The sequence below is a fragment of the Macaca mulatta genome, chromosome 10 (assembly GCF_049350105.2).
Source record: "Macaca mulatta isolate MMU2019108-1 chromosome 10, T2T-MMU8v2.0, whole genome shotgun sequence".
Classification (NCBI taxonomy): domain Eukaryota; kingdom Metazoa; phylum Chordata; class Mammalia; order Primates; family Cercopithecidae; genus Macaca; species Macaca mulatta.
This window is the reverse complement of record NC_133415.1, coordinates 4,747,416-4,771,820: the sequence shown is the minus strand read 5'-3', so window position 1 is coordinate 4,771,820 and position 24,405 is coordinate 4,747,416. Positions and strand designations below refer to the sequence as shown.

Genomic DNA, 24,405 nt, shown 5'->3' with positions numbered 1-24,405 from the left:
TGAGAGCAGGAGTTAGAGACCAGCCTGGCCAACATGGTGAAAACCCGTGTCTACTAAAAATACAAAAATTAGCTGGGCATGGTGGCACGTGCCTGTAGTCCCAGCTACTAGGGAGGCTGAGGCAGGAGAAGGGTTTGAACTCAGGAAGTCGAGGCTGCAGTGAGCCGAGATTGTGCCCCTGCACTCTAGCCTGGGTGACAAGAGTGAAACTCCATCCAAAAAAAAAAAAAAAAGAGAAAGAGAAAAAAATCAAAAGAATAATATTTTGTGATATGTGGAAATTCTATGAAACTTAAATTTCAGTGTCCATAAATAAAGTTTCATTGGCAGATGGCCACACCCACTCACTGTCCACTGCCTAGGCTGCGTCTGCTGGACAGAGACTGGTTGCCAGGGCCTGAGGTGGTCACCAGCAAGCCCTCAATGGGAAGTCTGCTGCCCCACATTCTAGAGCACCAGGACAGGAGTCCAGACTCAGCACCACTACAGCGATTCAGAAAGGGCAACGGGGACTTTCACAAAGCCTGATGCCCTACACAGTTGTACACGGCAAGTGGCAGTGACCTGATGATGCCTGGGACTAAGGAGAAATGGATTCCTGGTGCCAGACAGGACAAAGGAAAAGCAAAGGTGGGCGGGGAGAAGAGGCAGTGCCCTGAGAGAGGACAGAAACTAACACTCCAGCACACACAGTGACAACACTGAACCTGTGTCTTAGGAATTACCTGCAGCTTCCAAACCGTACAGCGCTTTCTTCTGCTCCTCCTCCAGCTGCTGCTTGCTTTGCCTGCAAACAAAGCATCTGAAAGACAAGAATATCATCACCTTTTAAATATGGAGCTGCAGGTGCAGTGCGTATGCTTGACACATACAGATGTATTTACATTCTTTTCACATACGAAAAAGTTCCATTTCAAAAGCTTAACTAAAAATATTTTTTGGCATATTAATTAGAAGTTTCAGAATGAGACCTACTTTTAAAATGACGCATTCAACATGTCCTTCTCTAAAAGGTTTGGACATGAGGAGAAGCACAGCATGAGGACGCTGAGGTGCCACCTGGAGTCGGTGTCTGCCTGGCCCTGCAGTAACATAGCCTGGCTGGGAGAAGGGACCCAGGCACTGGTTCCTCCCGCGGACTCCTGGGATGAGGACCCATTGACTTTCAGATAACAAATCATACAGGGCTTATCTGTTCCAGTCAATAACAAGCAAATAACTCAGAACCATCGGCTTACAACTTAGTCATTCGTCTGGCACATCCTGCTGGTCTTGGGGGCTGCTGGATTCACACTGTCAAGCAGGACAAGTGTGTGCACGGGTGGAAATCGCTATCAGCCGCCGAGTTCTTTAATGCAGTGACGCAAACAGCACCTGCCTCTAAATATTCTCATTTTACGGTCTCAAATTCTTCACTTAAAAAAGGAAAGGAGCTAGGAGAAGGAGGTTCTGAAGTCTGCATGACTTGAAAGGACAAAGTGAATGTCCTTCACAAAGGCGCAGCTATCCCCACAGCCCCGTGTCCTCAGCCCCAGGCAGAGCAGAGACGGGATGACCATTCAGGCGCCCTCCATGGCGCCGCTAGTGAGGTCATGCGGCCTGGGACAACGACGTTTAGATTTATTTAAGGTTCTATTTACACTGGTCGGATATTACTGAGTACACTGTGTGGGGGTAGGGGGCGGGGATACACCAGGTGAGAGGGGTCACTGCTTGTTCATTCACGTATACACCATTGCAGAGCCTGCACTGGCCAAACCGGGAGAGCACAGCGTTCTCAGCTGTGGTTGACTCCACTCAGCCTCCCCTCCCTGGCGGGACGCCGCTTTCCCTTTGCATCGCCTCTCCCCGGGCGGCTGCCCTGGCTCTGCCCCCTAACCCCTGGCACCAGCCCTTGTTGCCAGCTCAAGCCTTCTTGCTGAGGGTCCCCTGCCTTCCTGTGGGGTTGAGGGTGTGTCTGGCCTGGGCTCTGCTTACTGTAGAGTGGGCTCCTGCCTTGGAGCACGGGGCTAACATGGGTGAGGGTCTCAGCCAGCGGTGCGGACAGGAGGGTCGCTGCTGAGAGCACACACTCCAGCCAGCTCTGCCAACAGTCCTGCCACCAGCGCCCTGCACACACACGGTCACCGAGAAGGCATCTGCCATCCTTTCCTGCCTGCATTTTTTCTCCATTAGGCCCCCGCAGGGTGCAAAGGGAACCCCAGCAGGGGCAGACCCTGTGCTCGGCCCCCACTCCAACAGTGGGTGTGGGACCCTCCCCCAGAGTCCTCATCCCTGGCACAGAAGCGGCTGCCTGAGCAGGCCATGAGGACAGAGATGGTGACAGCAAGCCCCACGCACGCCTAGGCCATCATGGGCATCAACAGGCATCGTGTCTCTGGGCACGCTGCATCCAGCACCCTCCGCCACATTTGGAAAATACTTCCGCATTCACCTTCCTCATCGGTCTGCTTTATTTCCCGTCATTTGCAAGAGAAACACACACAAAAATGCACTTACCCTGCCCGGCAGGGTTTCCCATCCCTTGGAGATCCCACCGTGTGTTGTGCAGGGAGGAAGGACACTGTCCCTTCATAGCAGTGGTGGGAGAGAAAGGTCTTTAAACCTGGAAACAGAGTGCAGCGAAGAAAAAACGTCCACAAGGGTCCTTGCTCGGTGAGGATGCTGTGCTGGGCAGTGTCAGAAACGTTGCTGAAACTGCATCTGCCTAAACCGTCTGCCGGAGGGAGAGGCCAGGCCTGCTTCAGGCAATGTCACCACCGAGGGCAGTGGCAGGATCTCTACCCTCCCGCGGGATAACAGCACGTCTAGTCATGGTGCTGGCGCCTTCTGACACCCACTGATGCTGGGACAGTCAGGGCTCTGGCCACTGTCGACGCCAGCAAAGCAGGGCCTTTGCCATCAGCCACCCCGTGTAGCCTCGATGATGTGGCCTGTGGGCTCCAGTGGCTCAGGGTCATCCCCTCCATCCCTTCATGAGGGTTGGCGATGCCCCCACCTGCCCCAGGGCGTGGCCCCCACTGGGGTCAGCCACAGCCCCTGTGACATCCTAAAGAGCTCAGGACAGAGGCCAGGGCCGCTGCCACCCAAAGTCTGGGGCCGCCCTCCAGGCAAATGTGTGTGCTGTCCATGGGCTGCCTGCAGCCTGGCACCCAGGGCTGTCTGCGAAACACCACCCAGCAGGATAGCAGGGACTGGGCAGGAGGCAGGAGGGGGGCCCTGGGGCGCCGTAGGCCACACCAGGAACCTGGCCGTGTCCTGAGTGTCTCAGGGCGACATCATTCCTCCCTGTCTGATGCTGGGGCTGGTGCTGCCCTGTATGACATCTGGGGTGGCAGTGACAGCCTGCAGGGAGCCCACCCCCAACCTTACCCCAACATACAGAGGCCTCCATCCTCCCCACACATCCCCGCCCGCAGACGGCAAGCCCGCAGCCAGTGTGCACCGCCCAGGGTCGGGGAAGCTGCCGGCAAGAGCGGTCTGGCTCCCAGGACATCTGTGCCTGAAACTCAGCTCCCAACTGTCCCCAGGACAGCCCTGCCTGTGGGTCTTGGACCTGGCATGGGCCAGGTGCCTGGAATGCACTCAGTAGGCGGGCCCTTCCAGGCTGCAGCTCCGCCTCCCTGCATGGTGGCTCTGGCCTCTCTCCCTGCTCCTCCCATGGGGGTCCCACGAGGACATCGTGTCCATGGCCCTGGGAGGAGGCCGACCCACCAGTCAGCAACCTTCCAAGCCAGCTCCCCGCTCAAGTGCAGGGCGCTGGGGGGCAGCGGCCTCATCACCCAGATGCAGCCTCCAGGGTGACGCCTCACTGGCTTCTGACGTCCCGGGTTCTGTCTGCCCCTAGATGGGTCCCCAGATGTCCTACCGGCACCTAAAACTCCACTTGACTTAACAGAGTATGTCATTTCCACAGGCTCGTTCTCCTTCAGGGCCCTCTGTACTGCCCCAGAACAGCCGGACGCTTTCCGCCTCATAGCCACTGAACCCAAACCCGCCTTCTTGAAAGCATCTCAGGCCCTGTGGCCGGGATGGGGATCCCGAGACCCGGGAGGCCTCTCCTGCCTTGGGGCTCTCATCCTGGTGGGAGGGACAGAGCTGCAGCCACTGCCTGCGGTGATGGGCTGAGGGCCAAGGGAGGGCCAGGCATGCAGGGGGCTGCCTGCCACCCCACCCCAGCAGGCAGGGACAGGGAGGGGGCGTCCCAGGGGCCTTGCTGGGCAGAGCCACACTGGGCTCAACAAAGGGCAGTTGGGCGAATGGCACAACCCAAACTGCTTCCTAAAATTCTCACGGCTTCTCTCATTTTCTCGGTATTACCTTTCTTAATAAGCCTTAGATAAATACCTAACTTTTCCATTTCTTAGGTTTTAATTTTCAAGCCACACTAGTTTTTTAATTTCGTTAGATCTTTTTAAGCTTCGTAAAGTTTGCCAAATTACTATTTCTTTCTCTCATATGAAAAGGGTTAAGATTTCAGTATTAGGAATTACTCGATTTAATTTGATACAGATGTATCTGAAAGCGAACTGTAAAGAGCCGGGAAAGTCAACTGGGCAGTGAGAATGGCACACCTCACGGTCTATATCTTCTTTTCTCTTCTCTTTTCTTTTTTTCTTTTCTTTTGAGACTGGGTCTGGCTCTGTCGCCCCAGCTGGAGTGCAGTGGCCCAATCTCTGCTCACTGCGGCCTCTACCATCTGTGCTCAAGGGCTCCTCCTGCCTCAGCATCCTGAGTAACTGGGGTGCCTGGCTAATTTTGTTTTTAATTTCTGTCGAGATGGGGTCTCCCTATGTCGCCCAGGCTAAAATTCTACTTTTCTTTTTTCTGAGACAGAGTCTCGCTCTGTTGCCCAGGCTGAAGTGTAGTGGCATGATCTCGGCTCACTGCAGCCTCTGCCTCCTGGGTTCAAGCGATTCTCCTGCCTCAGCCCCCTGAGGAGCTGGGACTATAGGCGCCACCACCATGCCTGGCTTGTTTTGTATTTTTAGTGGAGACAAGGTTTCACCATGTTGGCCAGGCTGGTCTTGAACTCCTGACCTCAGGTGATCCACCTGCCTCGACCTCCCAAAGTGCTGGGATGACAGGCGTGAGCCACTGCCCCTGGCTAATTCTATGTATTTTTAAAGTTCTCCTTTTCCAGCATTTAAAAGCTGCTGATGTTGCACCCACTGCCTGACGCGTGCAGACTGCAACTCTTACATAGTCTGAGCTCAAACCAGCGTTCATTTCTGGTTCATTCTAAGCTCTGTGGTTGGGCAACAGGTTACCACCATCTGGCCCGAGGCCCCAGCAGCAGCCCCGGGAGCCTGGGGGACCTTTGTGTTCCGAGGCCCGCCCGGACCTGCCATGTTGGATGCTCTGGGTTCTTCCAAGCCCTCCAGAGGATGCTGGTGCCCACCACAGTCTGAGGATCCCTGGGCTCAAGGAAGAGTGAGGCAGGATAAGGGCAACCTGTCTGTGCCTGTTTTCTCAGTGATGCAGGAGTACCTGCTGGGGCGAGAAGAGCACTGTGCAGAATGAAAGCTTTTGGGCTTCGGGGAGCGCAGTGTGGCATTCGCTCACACTCGTCCTTCTCTGTGCCCGCCGCGGCCTAGCCGTAGGAAGGCAGAATCTTGCCTGTTTTTTTCATGGACACGTCCCTGCATCAAAAACCAGGCCCGGCATAAAGCAGGGGCTCAGTAAATACGTGCTGGTGAGTGTATTTCACTTACGTGGCTAGCTATGGTGTAACTCCAACAAAACCACGAAACCTCATTGAATGAAGTAAAGGATACTTGCACCTGAAGTTACGGACAAGCTTCCGCACAGATATCCCAGGCTGAATTTCTGCACAAAGTTCTTGCCACTTTGACTAATAAGCTCACAGTGATTATAAAACTATTGTTTTCCAAGTCGGGCGCGGTAGCTTACGGTTATAATCCCAGCACTTTTGGAGGCCGAGGTGGGCAGATTGCTTGAGCTCAGGAGTTTGAGACCAGCCTGGGCAACAGGGCAAAACCCTGTCTCTACAAAAATATACCAAAAACAAAAAAATTAGCTGGTCAAGGTGGCGTGTGCCTGTAGTCCCAATTACTTGGGAGGCTGAGGTGGGAGAATCGCTCGAGCCCGGGAGATTAAGGCTGCAGTGAAGTGTGATCGTGCCACTGCACTCCAGCCTGAGTGACAGAGGGAGGCTGTGTCTCAAACAAAAATTTTTTTTTTTTTTGAGACGGAGTCTCGTTCTGTCGCCCGGGCTGGAGCGCAGTGGCCGGATCTCAGCTCACTGCAAGCTCCACCTCCCAGGTTTACGCCATTCTCCTGCCTCAGCCTCCCGAGTAGCTGGGACTATAGGCGCCCGCCACTTTGCCCAGCTAGTTTTTTGCATTTTTTAGTAGAGACGGGGTTTCACCGTATTAGCCAGGATGGTATCGATCTCCTGACCTTGTGATCCGCCCATCTCGGCCTCCCAAAGTGCTGGGATTACAGGCTTGAGCCACTGCGCCCAGCCAAAATTTTTAAAATATATTTTAAGAAACTATTTTTTTCCAGTTAACACTTCCACGTGACCTGTGTGGGGCAGCCTCTGTCACCTGCCTACCAGATGTGAGAGGCTGGTGGCCTGGCGTCTCGGGGTTCCAGCATCTGGGGCTCTGGAGTGAACTTCATCTGTCATGGTGTCTATTCTGTGGCTTACGCCTGGGTCCAGGGGGCAGGATCTGGTTCAGAGCAATCCAGGTTCCAGTCCAGACCCCGCCACGTTCTGGCCACGGCACATTTCATGAGGCCCTTAGCTTCCCGTGTGTAAGCAGGTGGGGGCCCACCTCTGACGGTGCTTCGTGGATTCAGTCAGGTAACGTCTGTGAAGGCAGCAGAGGCACGACCAATGCGGGGCGAGTCTGCATGATTCTGAGTTACCTGAAAAGTCGTATCTGGCAAGACCCAACCATCGTTTCTTCTCACTGTCCTTGATGATGTCCCCGTAGAAGCCATAGCCCAGCAGGGACACGGAGTAGCGGAGGAGTGTGCTGTTGTGGTGGACGGAGGACACATCCATGGCCAGCGAGTCCCCTGTGGGAGAGAACAGCCATGAGGGAAGACAGCCCGCTCTGGCCCCGCCCCATCCACTCCATCCCCTTCAACAGCACTTTGCAAACACGGGAGTTATGTTTAAAAAGTGTGAAACAAACACAAGGCATTCAATGCAAGGATTCTCTCTCTTGGGGTATTGGATGCCATATTTTTTATTCAAATGGCTGAACTTCACTCAAATTTCTAAAACAGGTTGGGGAGCTGTCCTGTGGGGACTGAACAAGAGCATATCCATGAGGCTCATGAAATGTCATTAACTGAAAGGATGGTGGTTTGAGAATGAAGAAAAAGCACATGGCATTTTAAAACACAAAATCAAGCCAAGCGCAGTGGTTCACACCTGTAATCCCAGCACTTGGGGAGGCTGAGGCAGGCAGATCACCTGAGGTCAGGAGTTCCAGACCAGCCTGGCCAAAATGGTGAAACCTTGTCTCTACTAAAAATACATAAATTAGCCAGGCATGGTGGCATGTGCCTGTAATCCCAGCTAGTGGGGAGGCTGAGGCAGGAGAATCACTTGAACCTGGGAGGCGGAGGTTGCAGTGAGCCGAGATCACGCCACTGTACTCCAGCCTGGGCCACGGAGTGAGACTCTGTGTCAAAAAATAAATAAAATAGGCCAGGTGCGGTGGCTCGCACCTGTAATCCCAGCACTTTGGGAGGCTGAGGTGGGTGGATCACCTGAGGTCAGGAGTTCGAGACCAGCCTGGCCAACATGGTGAAACCCTGTCTCTACTAAAAATACAAAATGAGCTGGGCATGGTGGCAGACGCCGGTAATCTCAGCTACTTGGGAGGCTGAGGCAGGAGAATCGCTTGAACCCGGGAGGTAGAGGTTGCAGTGAGCCAAGATCACGCCACTGCACTCTAGCCTGGGCAATAAGAGCGAAACTCTGTCTCAAAGTAAAATAAAGTAAAATAGAATAAAATAAAATAAAACGTAAAATCAGAAGTAGGCCGGGCACAGTGACTCACACCTATAATCCCAGCACTTTGGGAGGCCAAGGTGAGAGGATCACTTGACCCCAGGAGTTTGAGACACAGGGAGAACCCGTCTCTACAAAAAACCACAAAAATTGGCCAGGTGTAGTGATGCACTTCTGTAATCCCAGCTACTTAGGAGACTGAGGTGGGAGGAACGCTTGATTTCTGGAGGTCGAGGCTGCAGTGAGTCAAAATCATGCCACTGTACTCCAGCCTGGGTGACAGAGTAAGACCCTGTCTCAAAGAAAAAAAAATTCTGACTGGGCGCTGTGGCTCACGCCTGTAATCCCAGCACTTTGGAAGGCCGAGGCAGGTGGATCACCTGAGGTCAGGAGTTCGAGACCAGCCTGACCAATATGACGAAACCCCATCCCTACCAAAAGTACAAAATGAGCTGAATGTGGTGGTGGGAGCCTGTAATCCCAGCTACTCGAGAGGCTGACGCAGGAGAATTGCTTGAACCTGGGAAGCGGAAGTTGCAGTGAGCCAAGATACCGCCATTGCACTCCAGCCTGGGCGACAACTGGGAAACTCTGTCTCACAAAAAAAATAAAAATAAAAATAAATAAAAATTCTAACTGGCTATTTTAAAATACACAATTTCGGCCGGGCGCAGTGGCTCAAACCTGTAATCCCAGCACTTTGGGAGGCCGAGACGGGCGGATCACGAGGTCAGGAGATTGAGACCATCCTGGCTAACACGGTGAAACCCCGTCTCTACTAAAAAATCAAAAAAACTAGCCGGGCGAGGTGGCGGGCGCCTGTAGTCCCAGCTACTCAGGAGGCTGAGGCAGGAGAATGGCGTAAACCCAGGAGGCGGAGCTTGCAGTGAGCTGAGATCCGGCCACTGCACTCCAGCCTGGGCGACAGAGCCAGACTCCGTCTCAAAAAAAAAAACAAATAAATAAAATAAAATAAAATAAAATACACAATTTCTGTGACCTGTCTACTGGGATGAGGAACAGGCGATGGCACTAAAGATCTGTCCTGCCAGAGCCCACCGTGCTGAGTGCCATGGGAAGCCCCTTTTGCTCTTCCTGACCAGGGCTCTGCGTCCTGGACTGAAGCCTCCAGGCCTCACAAAGGCATGCGTTCCACATCCGGTAGCCCAGGCACAGCTGCCCACGCCCACTGCCATGGGCACCACCGCAGGATGTGGGCGGCTTCCCAGCCTCCGGGCAGCAGCCTCTGGAAGAGGAACTGAGCAAGAGTCAGGTGAGCTGAGTGAGGGCATCGCACATGCGGTGGATTCTGTGGGAAAGAACTCGGCCCACACTGGGCCTGCCCCCAGGATGGCCGTCCTGACAAGATGGCCTCAGAGCTGGGTGCTGAGTGGGATCACAGGGCAGCGAGCAGAGCAGGGGACACAGCATGACCCACGTTCCAGAACAGGACGGCAGCGGCTGGAACGCGCGACGGGCACAGGCCTGGGGCACAGGAGGCCTGGCTGCCACCGTGCGCACGTGCAGAGGAGGGGCTTACCAACAACAATGTGCAATGCTGAGGTTTCTGCGTCACTGGTGCCCACCGTGGAGTAACACACGCAGTCTGTTGACCCTGTAAAGGGAAAAAGAAGGTCTTCAATATCATCAGAGTAACTGAGAATTGTAATCGCCTCCCAATTCAGTGAGTGGTACCTCACTCCTTTCCTTCCATGGCCCTAGAGTCAACACTAACGAATAAATAGAATTTACCTACAAAATGAATGTGGAAAACACTAGCGTTGATTCCTCAAGAATATCGAGATTGGGTTGGGCAGTGGCTCACGCCTGTAATCCCAGCACTTTGAGAGGCCGAGGTGGGTGGATGACTTGAGGTCAGGAGATCGAGACCAGCCTGGCCAACATGGTGAAACTCCGACTCTACTAAAAATACAAAAATTAGCCAGGAGTGGTAGCATGCATCTGTAATCCCAGCTCCTCGGGAGGCTGAAGCAGGAGAATCATTTGATCTTGGGAGGCAAAGGCTGCAGTGAGTCAAGATCACACCACTGCACTCCAGCCTGGGCAACAGAGTGAGACTTCGTCTCAAAAAAATTAAAAAAAAAAAAAAAGGAGCCAAAAAGTAAACAAACAAACAAAAAGTATAAATGAACGTTTAAGATTATAGCCATAACTTTTTTTTTTTTTTTTCCTGAGATGGAGTCTCACTCTGTGGCCCAGGCTGGAGTGCAGTGGTGTGATCTCAGCTCACTGCAACCTCCGCCTCCCTGGTTCAAGCAATTATCCTGCCTCAGCCTCCTGAGGAGCTGGGATTACAGGCATGCGCCACCACACCCAGATAATTTTTGTATTCTTAGTAGAGACGGGGTTTCACCATGATGGCTGGTCTCAAACTCCTGACCTTGTGATCTGCCTGCCTTGGCCTCCCAAAGTGCTGGGATTACAGGTGTGAGCCACCCACCGCACCTGGCCCTCGTAAACTTTTGAAGCGGCTGGATGCGGCGAAGGTCACATACGGCCATCACTTGAGATCTTAATACTAGGACAGGCAGCTCGGGTCCCTGCTTCAGTCTGACATTCGCCATGGACAGGGCCGGCTGCAGTTTACGCGTATTTTTATCCTGGGCTTCACCGGCTCAGATGAAAGGCAAGTTGCAGCTGCCCCAGCTAATCACACGGCCTTCCCTCTGAGGACCAAGCTCAAAAGAATGCTCTGCATCCACAGTGACCACCCACGCCTGTGGGAGTAGCTATGCTGGCCCTCAGCATTCCCCACACAGCTGAGTACAGCAGTTCCTCATCCACCCGGCCAGCACTGCTGCCACCCGAGTAACGACCAACCAAACGCTCCCATTCACACGGGAAGGACCAGGCTCCAGGGAGGTTGCTCCCAGCACACGCGCGTCATCTCCTTGAGCCTCTCTGTGCCTCAGGTCATTAGCAGGCAATGCTGGCTGAAGTTACGAGCAGCAGATGCAGTCACAGGCTAACAGGACCGAATGAATGGCGGTCTCTTCTTCCTGCAGATGTGCTAACGCACCTATATGAATACGTATGTGGAAGAGACTTGGAAGATAGAACATGCTAGATCAGGTCGCAAAGCAGCTGGAGCCACGCCCTTCAGATGCTCCAGTGACATCTGTCCTGGAAGCAGCTCAACACCTGGGATCCCAGGACCCCAACCCCCACCTGCCCCTCCTGCCCCCAGCCAGCAAGACAAGCAGTGACCTCTGCACCTTCTAGGGGCTGGAACCCTGGAGCATGAGTGAGTTCAGGTACCTACTGCCACCACTGGCTGTGCACGTCCAGGCGGCCTCCCCCATAGGGTCTGTGGCTGTCAGGTCTCACTCACAACTCTTGTGCCTCCAGGCTAGTCCTCGGGTTGCCATGGCGACCGTTACAGGGTCACCCTTGGGTGCCTCCCTCACCCTTACTCCTCCACGCAAGGCGATGCTGCGGCTCAGAGACTCCACACAGCCCCCCACCAGCTACACCCCGGAGACTCAGACCCCCCTGCCGTCCAAGCCAAAGGCATTCTCACCGAGGCCCATGTGCTCTTAGGACCAAATGCAGAGAGCGGTATCAGAGCAGAGTCAGACGCCACCCGCTGCGGAACCACCGCCTGCAAGACCTCCTGCATGGCAGAGTGGAACTCGGCATCTCCCTGCCGGGCCCCTCCCTCCCCACCCCCAGCCACACTGGCTTCCTTGTCCCGAACACCCCCAGCTCCCCCCACCTGCTGCCCTCTGCACCAGCTGACTCCAGGCCTAGGCCCCTCACCTGTCACCTCTCAGAAAGGCCTCCTGGGCACCCATGGAAAGGGCCACAAAGAGACCCTCCCCCCGAGCCCTCCCCCTAGTGGCGTTTGCTACACTGTGCACCCACCCTGGGAAAGGCTTTTATGCCCACATTTGGTGGGGTGCCTGCCATCCTCTCCTGGGGCAGAGGCCACAGCCAAGGTCTAGAGGAGGGCAGGGCACACAGCAGTACCCCCACCCGGACCACAGGGCAGGGCACACAGCGGTACCTCCACCCTGACCATGGCGAAGTGCAGCCTGCATCCCCACGAGCACTCTGGAGCCGCAGGTCTCAGCTCCTGAGGTCGTTTCGAATTTTAAGAGCTGAGGGTTTTAGGGCTTAGTGCTGCCACTGGCAAATGGCGACAAAAGACAGGTTTCTTGCAAAAAAGGTAAGAACCATACAGCATAGATGAGAATGCAGAAAAACAGAATTCATGGAATCCAGAGTGCACCACATACAAAGTTAAAAGACCAAAACCTAATTTGGAAAAGAGTTGTAAGACACAAAAACCAATGAAGGGCAAATAACATATAAACAATGTTACGGACAATTAGAAAGTGACAGGCCGGGCACGGTGGCTCACGCCTGTAATCCCAGCACTTTGGGAGGCCGAGGTGGGCAGATCACGAGGTCAGGAGTTCAAGACTAGCCTGGCCAACATGGTGAAACCCTGTCTCTACTAAAAATATAAAAATTAGCCGGGCACAATGGCAGGCGCCTGTAATCGCAGCTACTGGGGAGGCTGAGGCAGGAGAATTGCTTGAACCTGGGAGGCGGAGGTTGCAGTGAGCTGAGATCATGCCACTGCACTTCAGCCTGGGTAAAAGAGCAAGACTCTATCTCAAAAAAAAAAAAAAAAAAAAGTGACAATGCCCTCTTGCTTCCACATGGAAGCAAGCAAGGGAAAGGAAGTTTACAAAAGCACACAATGCAAACAGCAAGAGGATCTGTGAAAACAGTGTGGCCTCATGCATAATGAAAGAAATACAAAAAAACAGAGTAAATAAAGATAGTGAATAAGGCAGCATACTCAGCCTATCAGATGGGATAAAAGTTAAACCACAGACAAACCTCCAGGCTGCGCCAGGCTCAGGAAAACTCCCCCTCCCAGCCCCGTGGGTGGCCTTCATGGGAGAATTAAGTGGGCCCAGAGACTCCACATCAAGGGATGTCCACAAGGAAATGATGACCTGGAGCCTCTGAGAGCCACACATGTGAAGGGGTCAGGGTCCTTCATGAGTGTGGAAGATGCAGAGAGAGTATGGAAAGAAGGATGGAGTGAGGGCCTGGGATGAAGATGGCAGGAGACGGAGCCTTGATCTCACTCAGGCACGCGTGGCCTTAGGGAGACACAGTGCAAGGCCGACAACTTTGGTTGTCTGGGTCATTCAAAGAATCAGAACGGGCTGGGTGCGGTGGCTCATGCCTGTAATCCCAGCACCTTGGGAGGCCAAGGCAGGCAGATCACTTGACGTCAGGAGTTTGAGACCACCCTGGCCAATATAGCAAAACCCTGTCTCTACTAAAAATACAAAATTAGCCAGGCATGGTGGTACACACTTGTAGTCTCAGCTACTCAGGAGGCTGAGGCAGGAGACTCGCTTAAGCCCAGGAGGCAGAGGTTGTAGTGAGCCGAGATAGCACCACTGCACTCCAGCCTGGACGACAGGGTGAGACTGATTCAAACAAACAAACAAACAAACAAACACGAAGAACTGGAAGGCCACTTGAACCGGCGCCAGCCAGCAAGACAAGTGGTGACTGGCCAGGCATGGTGGTGCACGCCTGTAATCCCAGCACTTTGGGAGGCAGAGGCTGGTGGATCATTTGAGTCCAGGAGTTTGAGACCAGCCTGGGCAACATGGCAAAACCCCATCTCTACAAAAATGTGAAAAAAAATGAGCCAAGTGTGGTGGTGCACGCCTGTGGTCCTAGCTACTTGGGAGGCTGAGGCAAGAGGATCACTTGAGCCTGGGGCAGTCTAGGCTCCAGTGCACTCGATCACGCCAGTACACTCCAAACTAGGTGACAGAGTGAGACCCAGTCTCAAACAAAAAGACAAGCCGTGATCTCTCACCTTCGGGAGCCTGGAGCATGTGTGTGAACATAGAGCTCGACCTGACACAGCGTGCTCAGTCTTTCAACAGACATCTAAGAGAGCCTCTCGGTGCCAGGGCTGGGTGCCCCACTGAGGACACACCACTGAAAGCCAGCGCCCCACCTTCGGGGAAGACAGACATCAGCCAGGGCCCAGGGGCCCTCCTGAGCCATCCGCTCTGGCCAGCTCTTCTGCTCTCCCCACTCCTCACTGCCTGGCAGGAACCGAGAGGTCGGTGGCACACACGAGGCCTGAGAAGGATGCGAAGAAATCCAGCAGAGGCTCCGCCGAGATCCAGCGGGACATTTCCACAATGCTTTGGTTTAACTGAGAGACTTGTTATGAGAAGGGGGTGCTGAGAGCTTTTTCTCTATTGAGCTATTTCTTTTTTTTGAGACGGAGTCTCGCTCTGTCACCCAGGCTGGAGTGCAGTGGCATCATCTCGGCTCATGGCAACCTCCGCCTCTCGGGTTCAAGCGAGTCTCCTGTCTCAGCCTCCTATGCATGTATTGAGCTATTTCTAAAGAACGATTTCTCCCCTTCGTGTCTCCCAGCCAGAAGCCGGGCTGTTCTTATCAGACAGGACTCTTCTCAGGCGAGCGGCATTCTTCTAAAACTCATCAGGCGATATTACGAAAAATTCTTCTCTACAAATAACCGCATCCCACCTTCCCCAATAGCCAAAGGGAAGGGGTCCTCACCAGACGATCATCCCTTTCCTGTATGCTTAAAACCGTGACCTTCGTCAACTTGTTGCTAACAATTATTAGTAATTCATGAGATATTATGCTAACACAAATCCCCCTAAAAATGAATCTTGATATTGAAAACATCCGCAATGTCACCATCTATGGGCAACACTTTGCCTCACACCGTTATTCACAAGCTCTGTCATTAAGGAGTAACGGCTTAAGTTTAAAGGACGACTCCTTCAAGTAAACACTGGCCCACAATGTCACCTGTTGGAGGCAGGTTAGAGTTGAGAACAGCACACACAGAGAAGGTGGCTCGGGGACTCTGTCCCTTGTGAGGGCTGGCCTTTCCCCTTGCTTTGCAGCAAAGTGGGCTCTAAGCCTCCAACTCTGGCTCCCATCTGGTGACCTTGTGACCTCACCCCCAGTGCCTCCTGTTTTCATTCATAAAATGGGAATGACTGTGGTGCTCATGTCCCAGAGCAGTGACCAGAGTGAAAGTATGCACTGTGCCGCCACCCTCGGGGCCAGACACAAGGCCAGAGAGGACAGAGGCACCTCGTCCCCTGGCAGGTCATTCGTAAAGCCTGCAACTCACCACACTCAGGCCCTCACCTTGACTCAGCTTAACAGTGTGATTTTTCAAAGAACAATCACAGAAGGATGTGCTTCCCAGAAGGATGTTGAATGGACCAAGCCAAACCAGCACTTCAGGACACAGCCCAGCTGCTCCCAGGCTTAACCAGGACCTGCCCTTGGTTCCGCCCCCACCTTTCCTGCTCAGTCTCCTCCCAACTCCCCAGCCTGACTCCGTCTGCCCACACCCACCCAAACTCCCAGTTCCTTCAGGTCCAGAAGTCACTTCTTCCAGAACGCACCCCTGCCGACCTACCTACCTGCTCTGGGCACCGGGGGCTTCCCCACTCCAGGATGCGCCCCTGGCGGCAGGATTCTCCTGCCTTGCGAGAAGCAGCCTTCGGGGGAGTCAGGCAATTTTCCACAAGTGTCTACTTCATTGGGGTCATACTCTCAACGATGTCGCCCCAAGAGTGGCCCTAATGGTAGGAAATCTGTACGAACCTAACTAAGTATAATTGGGTTAAGTGTCCGAGGTGGCTGCTTGTGCAGAACAATTCCTAAGGACGGGGATGAAGAGAACAGAGAACGCCAGGCCGGCTCCGTACCCGCGGGAATGATTCCGATCCGGAGGCTGCTGGGGACCAGCACGGCCCGGGGGTGGTTCTGGTCGACCCCGGCGCTCCTCTGTGTCCTCCCAATCAGACCGTGCAGCACCTCGCTGAACATGCCGTCTCCGCCGACACAGACGATGCTGCAGGAGGAACACAGCTGGTCAGGGCTCCTGCAGGTGCGGCCCTCTGAGCACAGCAGGCCTGAGGCATCCAGCTTCAGGAGGGGCAGCCTGAGCGCCTGGCCCTTGGCAGGTGTCTGGGACTGTGGCTCCTGAAATGTCCCTAAGTGATAAGGTCATGCCTCCGTACCAGTTGGCCTAGACCACATGTACAAATAACAAGATTTATGGCAAATACTGGCTTTCCTTCTGTGAGTCTGGAATTCAGGTTGCCAGGCAGAGAACTCCTGCACTGCATCAAAACCACTACACTCTGGGTCTCAGGACTCAAGTTTGCGGGGCAGGAACCGCAGGCGTGTGCTGCTGCATTTGTGGGAGCAGAGAGGGTGCACTCCAGGCGACCCGCACTGCGGGAGCGGCACAGCAACCTGCGCGGAGACGTTTCTCCTTTGCTGAGCCCGCTGTGCAGCCTTGCTGTGTCCTGTCAGAAATCTCAGCCGAGAGCACCACTAGCTCAGGCAGCAAATCACCAGCCGTGTGGGTGGTCTTGAGGACCCAAGGCAAGAGCAGAGGGGACGGAATAAATGCTGGACAAAATGGGTCATGAGACAACCTAAGGAGAGGAGATGGAGAAAGGGGGCAGTGCTGAAGGGAGTAAAGATGGGTTGGTCTTAGGGCATGATGTCCTATGCTGGGGGTGACCCACAGGGAACTAACACTGAGGCAGCAGAATGAGAGGTGCAGGCATGGAGACAGACATGTCACTGCAGCCCAGAGGGAAGGCAGAGAACAGAGCTCAGGTTTCCTGGACATTTCCGCAGCCTACAGCAACCCAAGAGCTCCCATCACCCGGGAAGAGAGGGCTGCATGTGGAAGCGCTGCCCGTAGAGGAATGGCGTTGAGACGACTGGGGGTGCAGCCTGAGAGTCCTCCCTCAAACATGACAGCATCAAGGCGCCTGCCCATTCCCCAGTGGGTCTGGCTGTGCGGGCGTGCCCAGTCTCTAGGGCTGGGATCTCTGCCCACCACCCACCACGCAGGCCACCTGCTTCGGGCCCGGCTCCCGTGGGAAGGCTCTTTGCCCTTCCCCGTAGCCTAACCTTGCGCTGGGGCTGCCTTCCCAGTGGGGCTGTGGTTTCGAGGACAGGGCATCCTTGAACGTGCAGTGTAGCCCCTGTGCGTTCACGGATCACTCAGACAGGCAGCTCAGTTGCAGGAAGAGCAGCCCTCACCGGCTAGGCCTCCGGGCCTCCTGCAGGGCATGTCCCTGGGTTTGGGGAGGAGGTGTGCTCTCAGGAGGCGAGGCCCACGGCATGACTGGCTGATCCCTTGGCTAGGGTGGGTGCAATAAGGTACCAGCCCCATCCCTGCTGAAAAGTAAAGACTGTCTTCCTGCCAAGCTGCCGTCGGGTGGAGTGGGTGGGGGGAAGTGCGTGGAGGAGCTGCTGTCGGGTGGAGTTTGTGGGGGGAGGTGTGTGGAGGAGCTGCCGTTGGGTGGAGTGGGTGGGGGGACGTGTGTGGAGGGGCTGCCGTCGGGTGGAGTGGGTGGGGGGACGTGTGTGGAGGGGCTGCCGTCGGGTGGAGTGGGTGGGGGGAAGTGCGTGGAGGAGCTGCTGTCGGGTGGAGTTGGCGGGAGGTGTGTGGAGTAGCTGCCGTTGGGTGGAGTGGGTCGGGGGACGTGCTTGGAGGAGCCGTTGTCGGGTGGAGTTGGTCCAGGGGAAGTGCGTGGAGGAGCCGCCGTCTTCGGGTAGAGCGGGTGGGGGAGGTGCGTGGAGGAGCTGCTGTCGGGTGGAGTTGGGGAGACGTGCGTGGCGGAGCCGCCTGCTTCCTGGAGCTCATGAACAGAACACTCCCGTATTAGGAGGGGGGCAAAGGGGTATCCCTGTCAGCACCTGAGGGCAGGGGCTCCTTTCATTTCCCTTTCTAACCTTCGCACCAGCAGAGTGCTGGGACCTGGCGGACACCCGATAATGTTTGTGGAATGAATAATGATTTCAATAAATACTTGCTGCAGCCGGGCGCGGTGGCTCAAGCCTGTAATCCCAGCACTTTGGGAGGCCGAGACGGGCGGATCACGAGGTCAGGAGATCGAGACCATCCTGGCTAACACGGTGAAACCCCGTCTCTACTAAAAAATACAAAAAAAAAAAAAAAAAAACTAGCCGGGCGAGGTGGCGGGCGCCTGTAGTCCCGGCTACTCGGGAGGCTGAGGCAGGAGAATGGCGTAAAAACCCGGGAGGCGGAGCTTGCAGTGAGCTGAGATCCGGCCACAGCACTCCAGCCTGGGTGACAGAGCGAGACTCTGTCTCAAAAAAAAAAAAAAAAAAAAAAATACTTGCTGCAATTGATAACACATTGCTCACAGATTCCAGATGGAACAGAGAGAAGAAAACAAGAAGCCAACCAATGACAAGGCCATGAACCGCAGGGGAAGCGCTGGACTCAAGAGGAAGAGTGCAATTTTAAGCGTAAAGAACAGCATCAAAATAACTGGACAGACTTGAGTACATGAATTTGAAAACTTCTACTGGCAAGAATTAATGCCATAAGCAAAATTAAAAGACAGTCTCAAAACTAGCCAAAATATTTGCAGAAATATGAATGTAAATATGAAATGCCTATTATTTGTTGGATAAAAGAACAAATGACTAAAATTATGGCCAACAAAAGAAAGTGGGCCAAAGACATAAAAATCAATTCCAAGAAGCCAGCTAGCCAATAAACATATTCCTTAAAAGATTAGAGACTTGCACATGTCAAATTAGCAGAGAAATTTTATACTGATAATACCAAACATGTTGACAAAGACAGTAAATAATGTACTATAAGACAGAATGTAAGCTGGCCGGGCGCGGTGGCTCGTGCCTATAATCCCAGCACTTTGGGAGGCCAAGGCAGGTGGGGTGGATCACCTGAGGTCAGGAGTTTGAGACCAGCCTGGCCAATAGGGCGAAATCCTGTCTCTACTAAAAACACAAAAATTAGCTGGGCATGGTGGTGGGCGCCTGTAATCCCCGCTACTCCGGAGGTTGAGGCAGGAGAATCTTTTGAACTTGGGAGGCGGAAGCTGCAGTGAGCCGAGGTCATGCCACTGCACTCCAGCCTGGGCAACAAGAGAAAAACTCTGCCTCAAAAAAGAAAAAAAAAAAAAAAGAATGAAGTTAATAGAATCTCTTTCGAAAGCAATATGGCAGAGTACACAGCAGAGATTTTAAAATGTTAATCTCCTATGACTAATTTCATTTCTAGGAATTTACCTTTAAAAATGTAGATGTATGCAGAGAGATTTATGTACAAGAATGCTATCCTATTCTAAGAGCAAAAATTGGAAAGAGCCTAAACATCTACAAGTGAGAGGCTAAATAAATATGGCATGCCCACATAATGGGCCATGATATGGGCATTAAAAATAGTACCTCTGGGAACTGTTTGGGAATTTTGGGGAAAAGAAGAATCCCAAACTGTAAAAACGACAGCATCTAAACTTTCTTGATAACGTGCTTGTTTGATTGGCTTCTCTGTCTACGCAGCGCCGCATAAGCACGTCTCGTGAAAGACTGAACGGAAACAGAACCAGCAAACAACCATTCTTGCCCATCCCAGCCAGGGAGGAGCGTGTGACTCTGCACTTTTCTGCCTTTTTTTTCTGGCCTTTCTGTAAGGAGCATGTTTACTTTTACAATTGGTTGTGGGCAGAGGGATGGGGGCGGGGGGCGGGGTGCAGATTTAGGAAAGGGAGCTCTCAAAACTAAGAGAGGTGGGTGGAACCTTTTTCATTAACAATGGACTCAATCCCGATGAAAGACGGCTTACTCACCCGTCGTATTTATCTATGTTAATCTCATACAGAGTCTCCTTGGCTTGATTAGCATGTTCAGTAACTGTGGGGAAAAATTACGTCATGCAGTTTATATTCACATCTGGGAGTCCTCTTGTAAAAGGCAAATCATCCATTCTTTTAAAATGAGTTCCTATAACACCTTCAGGTGGGTTTCCTAGATAAAATGCTTTCTTCAATCCTACATGGCTCTTATGGGACGGGATCAAGCTGACCTCAGGGAACGTGAACATGGCCCTCTCGTGGGCCACAGTCTGCCGGATGAAATGCAGCATTCCTGGCATTTAATTGCTGGCAAATAATAATTTCTTTGAAAGAGATTACATCTGTTTTATAATTTTTCCTTATTATACAAGTTTCCTTACTATACAAGTTCCTTATTTTACAACTTTCAAAATTGTACTCTATACCAAAATGTAGTAAGAGGTTAGTGTAGTCTCTATACCCGATGTAAACTTCTATTGAAATTCTACTGTACACACAGTTTTGTAACCTTGTTTTCCTGGTATATCCCAATCACCTTGTTATCATTAAAAATCCCTTGTAGGCTGGGCACGGTGACTCACACCTGTCATCCCAGCAGTTTGCGAGGCCGAGACGGGCGGATCACGAGGTCGAGACGGGCGGATCAGGAGGTCAGGTGATTGAGACCATCCTGGCTAACACGTGAAACCCCGTCTCTACTAAAAATACAAAAAAAATTAGCTGGGTGTGGTGGCGGCCGCCTGTAGTCCCAGCTACTCGAGAGGCTGAGGCAGGATAACAGCATGAACCTGGGAGGCAGAGCTTGCAGTGAGCCGAGACCACGCCACTGCTTTCCAGCCTGGGCGACACAGCGAGACTCCATCTCCAAAAAAAAAAGAAAAAAAAAATCCCTTGTAAAGACCCTTTAGAAACGCTACATTGCCAGGCGCAGTGGCTCATGCCTGTCATCCCAGCACTTGGGGAGACCGAGGCGGGTGGATCACGAGGTCAGGAGATTGAGACCATCCTGGCTAACACGGTGAAACACCATCACTACTAAAAATGCAAAAAATTAGCCGGGTGTGGTGGCACATGCCTGTAATCCCAGCTATTCGGGAAGCTGAGGCACGAGAATTGCTTCAACTTGGGAGGTGGAGGTTGCAGTAAGCCGAGATCATGGCACTGCACTCCAGCCTGTCCAGCCTGGGCAACAGAGTGAGACTCCGTCTAAAAACAAAAATAAAAATGAGTAAGTTGTTTCCAATGATTTGCTATAATACAAAGAGTGCAATGGGCTGTTGCGTGCATCCATCTCTGTGAACTTGACTGTGTCCTAGGAGAGATTTAGAAAACATAAAATACTGGGCAAAAATGCCCTCATTTTTCAGGCTCTCAACCCACATTACCAAGTGACTTTTTAACATCATTTCACAAAACACGGTCTCTCCCCGCCTTTCCACATCCAGCACTTGCACTGTGGTACTGTATTATGCATTCTGAATGTCATTTATTGGTGAGATTATTTCTAAGACTTATTAATCCTTTGTGTCTCCTCTTTTGATAATTTTCTGACTATAATTGTTGCCCTTTTATCTTCTCAGTGTTTTTCTTGATGCCTTCTATGCTGAGCCTTGGCTGGAAAATACTAAGTTATTTATTTTGCATTCTTCCCATTCTGGTATGTAAAAAAAAAAAGTTCTATTTTGTTTAAAATAATCTTACAGGATAAAAATCTTGGGCTGGGCACAGTGGCTCATGCCTATAATCCCAGCACTTTGGGAGGCTGAGGTGGGTAAGACCGCTTGAGCCCAGGGGTTCGAGATCAGCCTGAGCAATATGGCAAAACCCCGCCTGTACAAAAAATACAAAAATTAGCCAGGCATGATGGCACATGGTGTGGGAGGCTGAAGCAGGAGGATTGTCTGAGCCAGGGAGGCTGAGGTTACAGTGAGCCACGACTGCTCCACTGCACTGCAGCCTGGGCAATACAGTGAGACACCGTCTAGAAAAAACAAACTTTTCTAGTGACTATACTTGAATCATTTTTCAAACTTACTTCTACATAGTTCACATAGAATTTGCACCTTACCGATGATGTCAGTGGTGATGGAGGCTAAGGTGAACAGTGGCGCCACTTTCCTTTCATATATCCGCTTGCCTTGTCCTTTTCCTCCAAACGGGTTGATAAATACCAGTAAATGCTTTGGTCTGGACGCTGCAAGACAACAACATGTAAATAGCAATGAAAATAACAAAATCAAATGAAGAGCTCTGCTACTGGACAAAATCAAACCGTGGGAGTTTTAGGATTCTGCTTAGTATTATCTGAAGGAAAGTATTTTTAAATGTTAAAGAACAATGACAAAGAGTTTCCTGATCTGTGAAACAAGAAAATTAACAGGTTGTCCAACTGAGCAAAGGCTGTGTCAGACACCATGAAAGTCCCACGAACTCAGAATTCTGACTGCGACAGACTCTCTCTGCTCTGAAGGGTGCTGTCGGGTGTACATGCTGGGGCGGCAGCCTCATTCTTCTGCAGGTGAAGGAGGCGAGCGTGCGGACAGCAGGAAGAAGGAAGGAGACGTCGGGAAGAGTCTTAGGAGAAGTGGACAGGCGGGCATGGAAAGAAGAAGCCACACAGGGAGATGCTCGTGGAGATGGAAAGACAGAAGCCAATAACCTCACTTCCGTCTCTCCAGGGACCCCACCAAACTCCCATGCTTGGGTTTCCTCAGTCACCCCCATTTTCTTATAACAACTTCCACATTTCTGTTTTGGTGGGTTCATGTAACTCTGCTACTTAAAATAACACGCTTAACTAACAAATCAATACAAGCAACAAGACAGTATCTGCCCAAGAAAACTGAAAACTTAAGTCCATACAAAAACCCAGATACAGGGCCAGATGCGGTGGCTCACGCCTGTAATCCCAGCACTTTGGGAGGCCGAGGCGGGCGGATCACGAGGTCAGGAGATCGAGACCATCCTGGCTAACATGGTGAAACCCCGTCTCTACTAAAAAGAAATCCAAAAAATTAGCCGGGCGTGGTGGCGGGCACCTGTAGTCCCAGCTACCTGGGAGGCTAAGGCAGGAGAATGGCATGAACCTGGGAGGCGGAGCTGGCAGTGAGCCGAGATCATGCCACTGCACTCCAGCCTGGGTGACAGAGCGAGACTCTGTCTCGAAAAAAACAAAATAAAACAAAACAAAAAAACCCAGACACAAATGTTCATCACAGCACTCTACACAACAGCGAAGCAGTGGGAACAGCCCAAACGCCCATCACCTGAAGAAGAGATCAACGAGATACAGTCCACACATCCATGGAACATCTTTCAGTCATGAAATAAGCAAACTACTGGGGCGCGACCAACATGACTCAATGTGAAAACAGTACGCAGAGAGACTGAAGCCTTCCACCCTGGAGCACACGTCACACAGTCCCAAGCACGTGAAGTTCGAGAGTGGGCAAAACAACCACAACCACAGCTACAAGACAACACCAGCCTGGGCTCCCTACCTGACTGGGAAACATCATGAGAAGACTTCTGGGGTGACAGAAGCCTGGATGGGTTTGAGTTACAAAGCTTTGTGTGTTTCAGAAGTCATTGATTGACACTTAGGATTCTGGCCAGGCACAGTGGCTGACACCTGTAATCCCAACATTTTGGGAGGCCAAGGCAGGAGGATCATATGAGCACAGGAGTTCAAGACCAACCAGGGCAATACAGTGAGATCCTGTCTCGACAAACAATCAAAAAAATTAGGCCACGCTCAGTGGCTTACGCCTGTAATCCCAGCACTTTGGAAGGGCGAGGTAGGCGGATCACTTGAGGTCAGGAGTTTGAGACCGGCCTGGGCAACATGGTAAAACCCTGTCTCTACTAATAATACAAAAATTAGCCGGAAATGGTGGCAAGCGCCTATAATCCCAGCTGCTCAGGAGACTAAAGCAGGAGAATCATTTGAACCCAGGAAGTGGAGGTTGCAGTGAGCCAAGATCACGCCATTGCACTCCAGTCTGGGTGACAGAGTAAGTGAGACTCCATGTCAAATAATAATAATAATAATAAAAATAAATAAATAAATAAATTAGCTGGGTGTGGTGGTGTGCGCTTGTAGTTCCAGCTACTCTGGAGGCTGAGGTGGGAGAATCACTTGACCCTGGGAGGTGGAGGCTGCAGTGAGCTATGGTTGTGCCACTGCATTCCAGCCTGGGCTATAGAGTGAGACATCACTCCAGATTCTACCAATATTACAAAGAAAATGAAGAATTTACTACTAAGTTCACGTCAATAAACTCACAAATTTGGATGAAATGGTTAAACTTCTCAAAAAGCAAAATTTGTCAGAAATACCAGAAGAAATAGAAAATCGGAATAGTCTGACAGCTAATAAAGACACCGAAGCGGCCGGGCGCGATGGCTCAAGCCTGTAATCCCAGCACTTTGGGAGGCCGAGACGGGCGGATCACGAGGTCAGGAGATCGAGACCATCCTGGCGAACACCGTGAAACCCCGTCTCTACTAAAAAATACAAAAAACTAGCCGGGCGAGGTGGCGGGCGCCTGTAGTCCCAGCTACTCGGGAGGCTGAGGCAGGAGAATGGCGTAAACCTGGGAGGCGGAGCTTGCAGTGAGCTGAGATCCGGCCACTGCACTCCAGCCCGGGCTACAGAGCGAGACTCCATCTCAAAAAAAAAAAAAA

The 24,405-nt window shown here is 52.2% G+C and overlaps 2 protein-coding genes across 14 annotated transcripts in view; one reads left to right on the top strand and one right to left on the bottom strand.

Annotated features, from left to right (window-relative positions):
• The window catches only part of CERK (ceramide kinase), a 55,403-nt gene that overhangs the window by 8,567 nt on the left and 22,431 nt on the right, over positions 1-24,405 (bottom strand). The window contains exons 4-10 of one of the 2 annotated variants that reach the window (XM_077948768.1): positions 21,788-21,913; positions 19,714-19,777; positions 15,772-15,917; positions 9,537-9,611; positions 6,898-7,050; positions 2,500-2,716; positions 726-802 (exon numbers count right to left, since the gene is read on the bottom strand). In XM_077948768.1, coding sequence (XP_077804894.1) covers positions 726-802; positions 2,500-2,716; positions 6,898-7,050; positions 9,537-9,611; positions 15,772-15,917; positions 19,714-19,777; positions 21,788-21,913 — 858 coding nt within the window. 2 annotated transcript variants of the gene reach the window in all.
• GRAMD4 (GRAM domain containing 4) overlaps positions 1-24,405 on the top strand; it is a 153,063-nt gene that overhangs the window by 118,913 nt on the left and 9,745 nt on the right. For 8 of the 12 annotated variants that reach the window (XM_077949293.1, XM_077949295.1, XM_077949292.1 and 5 more), the window contains exon 19: positions 19,427-19,663. The exons of 2 other annotated variants lie outside the window; for them this stretch is intronic. In XM_077949293.1, the coding sequence (XP_077805419.1) occupies positions 19,427-19,648 (222 nt within the window). In that variant the 3' untranslated portion in view covers positions 19,649-19,663. Of the gene's footprint in view, positions 1-19,426; positions 19,664-24,405 lie in introns of those variants that run through there. 2 more of the 12 variants (XM_077949299.1, XM_077949298.1) reach the window with 1 other exon arrangement.